We start from the raw sequence: 11588 nt of genomic DNA, 5'->3' as shown, positions 1-11588 counted from the left end.
CTCACCCTATATGTTAGGTTTGAATGGTTCAATATTGTCTGGTGATCATTAGACACTATTTCTTTTTTGGGGGGGTGTACCAAATTACTTTTATGAAGGAATGGTACAAATGAAAGACATGAGTGGATGATTTGGTACAAGTTGTAGAAAAGGTAAAGGCAACTCCAACATGCAGGGACTGCTTTTGTGACCAGGAAGTCACCCCTGTGGTCATGGGAAGCCAGCTTAAGGCTTAGCTCTCATCACTGTCTCCCAGGGTGTGCTTGTCAAAGAGATACTCTACCATGCCAGTTTCCGGGGCCCCCAAGTTGGTTACCTGGTCACTCAGTTCTTTGATGGATTTCACCTGCTCATTCAGGCAGTGAGTCTCAATGAAGTCACACAAATGAGGGTCATTTTTGTCAGTGGTCAGTTTGTGCAAGTCCAGTAGTGACTGATTGACACTTTTCCCAAGTATGACACACACCCCATTGTATTCAGCCCATTCTCCCAGTGGTCACGGTCTGGTTTCTTGATATCCTGAAGGAAGACTTGGCCACCTTGTTGGTTCTGTAGCTTCATCAGTTTGTTGGCTTGTTCCCTCTCCTCCTGAGACTGGTAAAGAAAATACTAGGCAAAGTTCTTCAAAGCCACATCATCATGGTCAAAGTAGGAAGACATGGACAGGTAGACGTAGGAAGCGTAGCGCTCCAGGTTGATCTGGCAGTTGATGGCGGCCTCTGAGTCCTGGGGGTAGTCCTGGCACACCTGCGAGTGGACCTGGTCGTGGTCATGGTGGGCAGCTAAGGAGAGGCAACTGAGTGGTGCTGGAGTGGAGGCCAGGACCTTGGGCTGTCTGAGGATTCCAGAGCACTGGCCTGGGTGGCAGGGCTGAGGTGGCAAGTGCTGGGTTTTGTCCAAGCTCTGTTGAAATAGAAAACCACAGCCGCTCTCCATGAAGACTGGGGACACTATTTCATTTCTATTTTCTTTGTTCTATATTAGATAAATTTTTATTGACACATATTCAAGTTTCTGGATCCTTAGCTTTGCTTATTCTTCTGATAATCGGATTGAAGGAATTCTTCATCAATGATATTATGCATTTAATTCTTACATTTTCATTGGACTCTTTTCTATGGTTTCAATATCTGCTGAAATTGCGTATCTGTTCATGAATGCTGTCCAATTTTTCCACTAAATTATTTAACAAAGGAATAGTAGTTATTGCAAAACCCTAGACTGATAGTTCCAACCTTTGAGGTCACTTTTACTTTGGTTCTGGTGATTATTTCTTGACAGTGGGTTACCATTTTTTGCTTGGTTTAAGTGTCTCAATAATTGATGGAGCACCAGGTTTTGTATAGTGAAGAACAGAAGAATCTGGTGAAAATAGTTTATGCCCGTTAATGTGTACTTCTCTTCTTCCATCAGGCATTAAGAACAGTCAATCTAGGCAGTAGAATTTGACGTAAGTTTATTGTTGATACTATAACTCAAATTGCTCTAGTGGTAGGCTGCCTCTTACTTTGTTCTTAATGTGTGGTTGGGGTGCTAGAGAGTTTTTCTCAGCATGCACAGTCACTTTCAGCTTTCCGTAGTTCTTTCAAACTTGTGCTAAGATGAGGGTCTCTATACCCCCACTCCTCCCTCAGTGTTAGACTGGTGCTGCTTCTTAGTCAATGCTAGGTTCTTTTTTTAGGCAAGATAGTATCTGTTTTAGTCCAGCGTCTATCTTAGGCAGACTCTAAAAACCTGAACCTCAGGGGTAAAGCATTTTCAGCATTTCTGGTCTTTTCTTCTATCATTCAAACTGAACTTTGTATCTGTGGTTGATGTTGAACAGGAGTTTTCTAATTGTACCCCAGTGGGGTTTCAATGTAGCTTTCTGGGCTAAAGCTAGTTTCATATTTCTCTTCCAGATAGGATGTTTCTTATTTGTCTCCCTTGGAATAATGGCTCTCTCTCTTTTTTTTTTTTTTTTTTTTTTTTTGCCTGAGTCCTAATAGTGAAGAATTATGTTGCTCCTCTTCTGGTTCTTTGTATGACAAATGAAGACCCAGGAAAAAAAGATAACTTTGGGGTCTGTCTTCTTCCACCCCTGCCAACCACCTCTGTTGGATAAAATTCCTTTTGAAAAAACAATTAAATATATGCAATTCTTATGTAAGGACACTGCCTGTTGGAGTCATCTTCACCTTACTTCTGTTGATGCTTTCTCTGGAATTATAATCATGTCCCAGAGGAAACGTTTCTAAACTTATAACTGGTAAGTGATCGTACTTGGTCATATAGGATCTATTTTAAACACAGAAGAGTCTATACTTTTTCTGAGCAAATGGGATATTGCAAATATTTTCTCTGCTTATTTCAAACCAAGGTCCTTTATGTCTGGTATTCTGATTCTCTGTATTTCATCTTGGCTGAGAAAGTTTAGCTGGGAACATCACTGATTTTCTGACTTCCTTCTGTCTTGCTTTCCTAACCGTCATTGACCTCCCTACTCATCTATTTTAGAACTTCACCCTGAGAACTAGATACTGGTCAGTCTACCTGTGCCTAGTAGACTTTTCACTCTTAGAACACTGTAGTATATTAAATTATCCTGAGTAAATGTGTTTTTATGCTTCATTGCTTTGTTCTTCCTTGCTGCAGAGCTTTTTTCAAATTGCCCTCAATAGGATCCCTGTCCACAAAAACTGAAAAGTGCTTTGGATTTAGCAACACAGTGGTTTTTCATGAAACACATGAATATACATTTGTATAATTATTTTTTTTAAATACTCACTATTTTAAAGAACTATTTTTATATCATCCACAGTCCACTTTCAGCAAAGCACTTTACATGATGTGATTTATCCTCATGATAATATACAAACAGTAGTTAACCATCCTTTGACACCCTCTATGTCCCAGGAATTATTCTAAATGTCTTAACATATATCACTCATTTAAAAAAACCTTATAAACTGGGTAGTATTATCTCCATTTGGAATATAATGAAACTGAAGTATACAAAGATGAAGTAATTTGCCTAAGGTCCTAGAGTAAGAAGTGGTACCACCAGGAACACAGGTTTTGGTAACTTTTATTTTATGGTCATATTACCTTAATTTCATGAATAATTATGATGTCATGAAAAATTTACATATAATACATTGAAAAATAATAAAATATTTTGTACTGTTAATTACTGAATTTATTGGTTTGCTATAATGAAACAAAATTTATTTTTAAAAGAATTTGGATCTCAGAATAATAAGGACTAAAGAAAAACCATGCTCCCTATTTTTAAAAAATTAGTGGGAGCTACTGATAAGTACTATTGCTTTAAGAACTAAAAATGTGCATAAAATTTAACAAATTTAATAAAAATAATGATGCTATGATTGTTGTGAGCTAGAAGTGCTTTTCTCATTTTGTTTACTATATCTGAATTATTTTAATTCAAGAGTCAATATCGCTGGTATTAGCTGTATCAATGGAAGAAGCATCCTATTTAATAAAAGCCCAGCGACCAAATGGCAAACGACCAGAAAGACCGTTGACTAGTCGCTATGATGCGCACTGACCACCAGGGGGCAGATGCTCAATGCAGGCGCTGCCCTCTGGTGGTCAGTGCACTCCCACAGTGGGAACACCACTCAGCTGACCAGGATGAGTGGTGCTCTCACAGTGGGCCAATCCCTGCAGGCCACGCCCCCCACCAGTGCACAAATCCCATGCATTGGACCTCTAGTTTGTATATAAAGTTGTCATACATGGAAACAGAAATAACACTTTTCAAAATGCTTAACTAAAGGAATATAGCAAGAACAATGTTATCCTGCAACAAAATACATAATCATGAGTAATTTATCATCTTGTCATAATTTTACACAGGATGATATAATTTATGATATGGGTTCTTATCCCTTTAAAATATTAATCTAAAAGATTAAACAACCAAACTTGATTGAAAATGATATGCTTATCTATTTTAAATTCTTGTATTCAGATAGCATGTACCATATATTAATAGTGAATACTGCAAAATGCCATGCCATTTACTGTCTGTGTTTCTTTTTAGATCAGGTCAACATAAATCTGAATGCAAAGACAGTTTTAGTTGTGCTTTTCAGATTTAATCAGACTCAAAGAAATGAAACCCTAGGGGGAAGATATCAACCTATTCTTAGAGGACATGAGAGATGGAATTTTAATAATTCTGAAAACCAAGTGAAGTCAAGTATTATCTCTTGACTCTTGATGGAAATTTTGTCAATCATTTGATTTTTTTTTTTGTTATTCTATCAAGAATGTCTGGATAATTCAGGACCATATTACTAGTCAGTCATTTTGATTGACTGACTAGTAATGGAATCCTTTTGATTCCATCTCTGCACTTCTCTCATCTCCAACGGCACTGCCTAAGTTCCAAATTTTGTCTTTATGACTTAAAGTGTCCCCTAGCTCTGTGGTCGGCAAACTGCGGCTCACGAGCCACATGTGGCTCTTTTGCCCCTTGAGTGTGGCTCTTCCTAAGCCTTAGGAGTGCCCTAATTAAGTTAATAACAATGTACCTACCTGTATAGTTTAAGTTTAAAAAATTTGGCTCTCAAAAGAAATTTCAATCGTTGTACTGTTGATATTTGGCTCTGTTGACTAATGAGTTTGCTGACCACTGTGCTAGCTCATATCTCTGTCTTCATTTTTCCTTTGCATATCACAGTCCCTCTCCCTAAAATCAGTCTATTTTTAGTGCTGTCATAAGGAGTTTCTAAAACTCATATCTGATGAAGTCACTATTTAAAATCTTGAACACAGAGACAGACAGTCTAGATGTGAATTCTAGCTCTGTTACCTAGTAGCTTTGGAACCTTGAGAAAGTCTTCTATCTACTTAGTGCCTCAGGTTTCTTTTTTTCCATATATAAAATAGGGACAATAATAGTAACTAACTCAATAAGGTTGCTATAAGAATTGAGTTAATATACATGAATTGTTAAGAGTAATAGTATCCAGTACAGAGTAAGCAATATAGACACTATTTTATATAATAATAAAACAAAAAATAAACACTATCATCTAAGTCAGCCATTAAATTTTACAAGTGATCAGTTTTGGTGTGTATGTTGGAGGTATACCTGACACGGTTTAACACTGGTGTGCATGGATGTGTTAAGGGGAGGAAAAGGAAAAGGTATTAAGAATGACTACAGGGTTCTTTTGACTTAAGCAGCTGAGTGAATGATAATGCTCTTTACTGAGTTAGAGGGAGATTGATGTAAAATCATGTTGTGGTGAGGGAGGCACAAATCAGAAAGTTCTATTTTAGACTTAATTTGCGATGCCTATTAGTCACTCAAGTGACAGTCGGGTTTATGAATTTGGAGCTCAGGGGAAAAGTTAGGGACATGTACATATGTTTGGAACTCATTGCTCAATTCATAACATTTCAAGCAATGTAACTGGATGAGATTATATAGGAAAAATTTTTAGAGAAATAATATAATAGAATTTAAGATATAATAATATAATAGAGTTTTAAATATCAGAGCTTAAAACCAATTCCTAGGGTACTTCAATTTTGAAATATTGGGTAGGAGCAGAGAAAGAGCCCAAAAGGGAAAGGAAAAGAAGTCAAAAAAATAATAATAAATCAGGAACAATGTTGTTGTCCATTGTGTTGAATTCTGCTGAGTAGCATGGAGATCACATGTGAACTTAATAAGAGCAATTTCAGCAAAGTAGAGAGGACAAAAGCTTGATCAGAGGATTTGAAAGAAAACAGATGAGAATGAGGAGATAGAAACTATAGCTTTTAAGTTATTCTGTAAAAAGGTGTGAAAAAAAGAGACAAATGCTGAAATGCAATGTAGCATAAAAGGGATCTCTTTTTTTAATAAAAATGGATTTTTACACCATTTACCAGAATGCATTGGTGTAATAATTCACTATAGCAGAAAAAATTGTTGATGTGAGAGAAAAAGTGAAGGTGAAGAAAGACTGAAATGCTTAGGAAGACAAAGAGGGGTAGGATGTAGTTCACAAGTGCAGAATTGGCCTTTAGTAGGACCACGTATGCCTGGTCATAATGTCTGAGGAGAAACAGAATGGAGAAATCTACCAAATTAAATAGGTGTAAGTTTGCTTACAGAAAGATGAAATACTTTATTTTTGTTTCTGTATTGGTTAAATAAACATAAGGTGACATCACCATTTGAGAATCGCTAGGGATTGTGAGAGATTTGAGGAAAGAAGAAATGTGTCCTGGGAATGGGAATTTTCACTTATTATGGAAATAGAATGGATTTGTCTGGATAGTGTTGAATACCGATTTGAGACTTGTGGTTATGAATTGAAAGGCAGTCCATTTAACATGACTGTATAATTTTCACAGCACAGTTAAACTTCCAGGTACAGGTGTAGTGTTAGAAAAGCATTAGATTATTTAGAATTGCAGTTTAGTTGAGTGAGCAAGAAGGGGGGGAAGATGTTTAATAAAAGTCGGGATTTTTGCAAGTGAATAATTTTAATAATGAAACATAGGTCCTGGACTTGGAAGTTAACTTGGAAGATGAAACTAGTGGTTGATCATGAAAAAAAAATAATAATTGTGAATTAATCCAGCTGAGAAGAAAAGGGGAAGGTAGGCATTTGAAATTGGGATTTTGCAGGTGTTCTATTATTAATGATGTCAACATAGAGGGTACAAGCATAGTAATGCATAAATCGTGAAAGGATAGGGACATTTTCCATTGGAGTCGTGGTCAAATAGCTTGAAATCAGGTTTAGAACAAATTTGAGTATCTCTATAATTTCACAATTCCTTTCCCACTCCATAACCACAGTAAGGACATGGACAGGTATCTGTATTTTACTTACTATAGTTTTACATTCTTTTCGTCAGGTCAGACTGGTACAAAGTGCAGTCAATATTGTTCCTCAGAATAAGTATACTCTTCAGTATATTGATATAATCCACTTTGTGTTAATGCTGAAAGAGTCCTTCAAGCTGCGACTCATAAAATCACGCTGGAAAAGTATAGACTATCTGAAAGAACAGAGTCAGATTAACAACAGGCAGTAACGAAGTTATGGGGTTGTTGAAAGTAGGCCTGAGGGTATAAAATGGTCTGGAATATTAATTTATTCAGAAGATATTTATTGAACACTCATTATATTTTAAGCAATATAACGGTGAATCACTACAGGTGATATAAATACGGATTGAGTATGTCTACTGTGCGCGACACGCAGCCCGCGACGCCGAGCAGCGCGGCTCAGCTCAGCTCTGACGTGGTCCGGCCTCGCACACAGCCCCGCGGTGCACCGATCCCAGACGGAGATGGCGCGAGCGAACCCGTGGCCGGCAGCTCCGCACCAGGTGGCGGGGGATACTGTGGGAAGTCGATGTGCGTCTCGAATATGTCTCCATCACCCGAAAGCGGTGGAGTGCAGGCCTCTCGGAACCATCAGTCATCAGGCATTCAACACCTCCTTCAGAATCCGCGGCTCGAGAGGGTGCCCTTGGTTTCTGCTCAGGAGCCCAGGCAGAATGCAGATGAAATGGGCCCACTGGTCAGTGTGTTGCTGCCTGAGCATAGTGTGAACCATTGCCCCCAAGTGACTCTCCCTCCTTCCCAAATGATTTACTGTCAGAGAATGTCTCCCTCTCAACCAGGAATGATGATTTTCAACGGGTACCAGATGATGTCCTTTGGAGAGCCCAATATTCCAGGCATGGCCATGAACTTCAGTGGGAATCTGAGCATGCCCCCCAGTGTGCCACCAGTCACTGGCCACCCTATAGTATCTTCTAATAGAGACTTTTTAACACCTGAAATGTTATTGCCTGCCACTGTGCCTTTTGCTGGGGGCCAGGCTGGGTTCCCCTCTTTGGCTCAGATGTTACCCCCCAGAGATCCACACAACTGTGGAATGCCCCCAAATGGCTCCCCATCATTGCTGACTTTAGAATCCCAGGACTCTTTTGTTAGCCAGCCAGCCCCCCACGAAGACCCCTTCCTACCCGAACAGCCTATACCTGCGCCACAAAGAGCAGAGCAGAATTGTGGGGCCTCAGAAAGGGCTTACAGGACCAGATCCCAGATTTTAAAGCCTTACTGCTGCCAGTATGAGAACTGTGGGAAAGCTTACACCAAGCACTCCCACCTCCTGAGTCACCAACGCAAACACACAGGTGAGAGGCCCTATAAATGTGAGTGGGAAGGTTGTACATCGTCTTTCTTCCGTTCTGATGAGCTTGGAAGACATATGCGGATACACACCAAATGCCGGCCACATATATGTGATCTGTGTGGCCAAGGGTTCATGAGATCTGACCACCTCAGGCAACACCAAAAGACTCATTGGTAGGTGCCAGGATCCCCCAATCCACAGGCCAACAATGAAAAGAGAGCTGGTCCTCCTGCTCCTGGTCTTTAGGTCAACCTCCTCTTCCCTTCATTTTGGCTTCTCCACTCAGATCCTGCTTGCCTCTGACCAGCTAGCCTCCTTAGTAGGTACAGGCTTATTTGCAGACTAAGAAAGATTGTGAGGCAGTGTTGAGTGAAGCCCATATGAGCTGGACCCCATCAGGGACCCTTCAAAAACTGTCTTGGATGCCCTTACCTCTTTGGGGCCACCTACTGTTGCTGAGTTTACCTACATGGAAAGATGAAGCAAAGTAGAGATTGGGGGCTTTATTAAAAAGCTCTTTATGCCACTCCCCAACTTGAAACTCTTCAGTGACTCTCCTTTGCTTGCTATAAAAATATCCAAGGTTCTGCCCTAATTGGTTTGGCTCAGTGGGTAGAGCATTGGCCTGCAGACTCAAAGGTCCCAGGTTCAATTTCAGTCAAGGGCATGTACCTTAGTTGCGGGCACATCCCCAGTAGGGAGTGTGAAGGAAGCAGCTGATTGAAGTTTCTAACTCTCCATCCCTCTCCCTTCCTGTCTGTAAAAAATCAATAAAAAAATATATTTTTTTAAAAAAATCCAAGGTTCGTATCTTGGTCTTCCACAGTTTCCAGAGCCAGGCTATGTTCAAATCCTGAATATGCTGCTTACTAGCCATGAGACCTTTGCAAAGGTCTTCTAGGAAGTGAAAAAAATACTAGTGGACTGTTTGGGACACATCTTATGTCTTGACTCAGATTCTGTCCAGAACTCACCAGCCACATGCCCAGAGTTTGTCTCCTCCCACCACTTCCAGAGTTAGGTGGAATGCCCCACCACAGGGCATGGGATCTGGCATTTCAAGTAGCCACTAGCAACACAGAAGCCTGGGGGAGTTCATCCTCTTGGGTAACATTTGACTAATGGGAGTTGGGAGAGACCAAGGCAGATAAATCCCCTCTTCTTCCCTCCCTTCCCCGAATTGCTGCAAGACACTGTTTCTCCGAACAGTACAGCCAGTGGGGAGATGTCCCAAGCAGCCAGTGAGCACACCCGCTGTGCTTCAAGGCTTGTTGTGAAGCAGCACCCACCTGCTAGCGCCTTGCCTTGCCTCCCATTCTCCCCCATCTTGCTTTTCTCCCTCTCAGTGCCTTGGGTTTACACCATCCAAATAAACTGCAGGGGTCCTCAAACTACGGCCTGCGGGCCACATGCAAATACAAATATTGTATTTGTTCCTGTTTTGTTTTTTTACTTCAAAATAAGATATGTGCAGTGTGCATAGGAATTTGTTCATAGTTTGTTTTTAAACTATAGTCCGGCCCTCCAACGGTCTGAGGGACAGTGAGCTGGCCCCCTGTTTAAAAAGTTTGAGGACCCCTGAAATAAAGTATTAGTACTTCATTCGTGCTTTAGGCTGTTTTCTAGGTGACTTGGGGGTAGAGGACATTAGATTGGGGCAGAGAAGAACAAACCCACTGTAACTTCGCCTCCTCCTTACAGAGCTCAGATGCCAGATACCTTTTATTAAAAGGCCTGTTCTGCTCCTCCCCCTGGGTTGAGTGTATAATGGCTATCCTGACAACCAGGTAGTTCGAAACTCACTTCTGGACTTCTCAGCCAGCCATTTTTCCGACCAGCAAACTAATTGAGAGGAATTTACCCGAGCTCTCAAGTGGCAGAGCTGGGATCCCAACCAGGATCTGTCTACTCCAGAGGTATACCTCTTAACCATGATGCCTTCTACAGATGTTTCCAGTGCTTAATCGGATGCCAAGCACTGCTAGGTGATGCCACAGTGAGATGGATCAGGACTGGTTCCTTTGGTCCGGGAACCATTTGGTCTAGGGCAGTGGTTCTCAACCTGTGGGTCGCGACCCCTTTGGCGGTCGAATGACCCTTTCACAGGGATCGCCTAAGACCATCTTGCATATCAGATATTTACATTACGATTCATAACAGTAGCAACATTACAGTTAGGAAGTAGCAACGAAAATAATTTTATGGTTGGGGGTCACCACAACATGAGGAACTGTATTAAAGGGCCAGAAGGTTGAGAACCACTGGTCTAGGGGTTGAGAGGTCCACCTAGGTACAGTGACCATGGAGAGGAGGAGCACCTAAAGGGAAGGTCAGAAAGGCGTATGTGCCCTGACAAGGGATTGGTGAACCCACAGGACTATGCTCAGCCAACTGAGCCACACTGACCAGGCTCAGCAAATATTTTTAAGTCTGCAATTCAAAGCTGTGGGGATTCATGGTGGATGGCATGGAAATAACAGTGTATCTGGGAAGAAGACTTCTCAAGGAGGTGCCCAAGTCAGACCTGAAGAGCTCAGGGGGCTTAGCTAGACTTGCCATATCCTGGATGTCCACCCTGGTCATGCTTAGTGCCAGACACTAAGAACTCGGAACATGATGGTGCCTGCTGTAGGGCAGAAAGATAATGGACAACAATTCTGAAAGTGCTGCCAAGGTGAAGAGCTGAATCTCTGCGGGCTCGAACTTGTTCTGGGCAGCTGGGGAAGTCCTGAGCCTTAGCTATGCCTGCCCTCTCCCCCCACCCTAACTCTGCTCTGCATGGCCACCTTGGTCTGTTCTAACGGCCCCAGTGAACCTGGGCTAGGCCTCCCAAATTCCAAGTGGATATATATTTTTTAAAAGTAGGGACAAGAGGATGCTCATTTGTGACCCAATTACTGGCCACAAGGACTTGGGTTTCCAGTAACTTTTATTCCCACCTGGGCACTAGGTCCTTTCCATGGTGAAGGGGTGATTTAACCAGTGCTTACCCCATCTATGCCAGGTTGGGCTAAGCCTTTTTCAGTATTATCTTGTTCAACACAAGGGTGAGAAAGATGAATAGATTTTGAATCCTGCCATTTCCTGGCTGTGCGGTCTTGGGCAATTATCTCTGTTGTTTCTGATAGCAAGTGGGCAAGATTGGAGTCAAATTAAAACGATGATCACATTTAAAAAATGGTTTCACCAGTTTACTCTGTTCATCAGATTTTTTTGAATATAATAGAACCAGGGGCATAGAAAGGGAGTGGACTGACAATTCTTTGGGGGAAAGGGGTGTGGGGGTGCAGGAAGAGACTGGACAAAAATTGTATACCTATGGATGAGGACAGTGGGAGGGGTAAGGGCAGAGGGTGGGGTGGGAACTGGGTGGAGGAGAGCTATGGGGGGAAAAAAGAGGAACAACTGTAATAATCTGAACAATAA

General features: G+C 41.4%; 1 protein-coding gene and 1 pseudogene across 1 annotated transcript; one reads left to right on the top strand and one right to left on the bottom strand.

The window, feature by feature from the left end:
• Nucleotides 1–232: 232 nt before the first annotated feature.
• LOC118666584 lies at nucleotides 233–936 on the bottom strand (annotated as a pseudogene).
• Nucleotides 937–7373: 6437 nt separating this feature from the next.
• Nucleotides 7374–8339, top strand: LOC118665833 (Krueppel-like factor 17). Its single transcript, XM_036327089.1, has one exon. It carries the CDS (start codon nucleotides 7374–7376, stop codon nucleotides 8337–8339), a length of 966 nt encoding a protein of 321 aa, XP_036182982.1.
• The last annotated feature ends 3249 nt before the right edge of the window (nucleotides 8340–11588 follow it).

This window comes from Myotis myotis, unplaced genomic scaffold (assembly GCF_014108235.1).
Source record: "Myotis myotis isolate mMyoMyo1 unplaced genomic scaffold, mMyoMyo1.p scaffold_m19_p_11, whole genome shotgun sequence".
NCBI lineage: Eukaryota > Metazoa > Chordata > Mammalia > Chiroptera > Vespertilionidae > Myotis > Myotis myotis.
The sequence above is the reverse complement of the archived record's forward strand: the minus strand, read 5'-3'. Positions and strand labels throughout refer to the sequence as shown.

Coding starts and splice junctions, on each gene's coding strand:
- LOC118665833 (XM_036327089.1), top strand. CDS start 7,374: ATGTGCGTCTCGAATATGTCTCCATCACCCGAAAGCGGTGGAGTGCAG.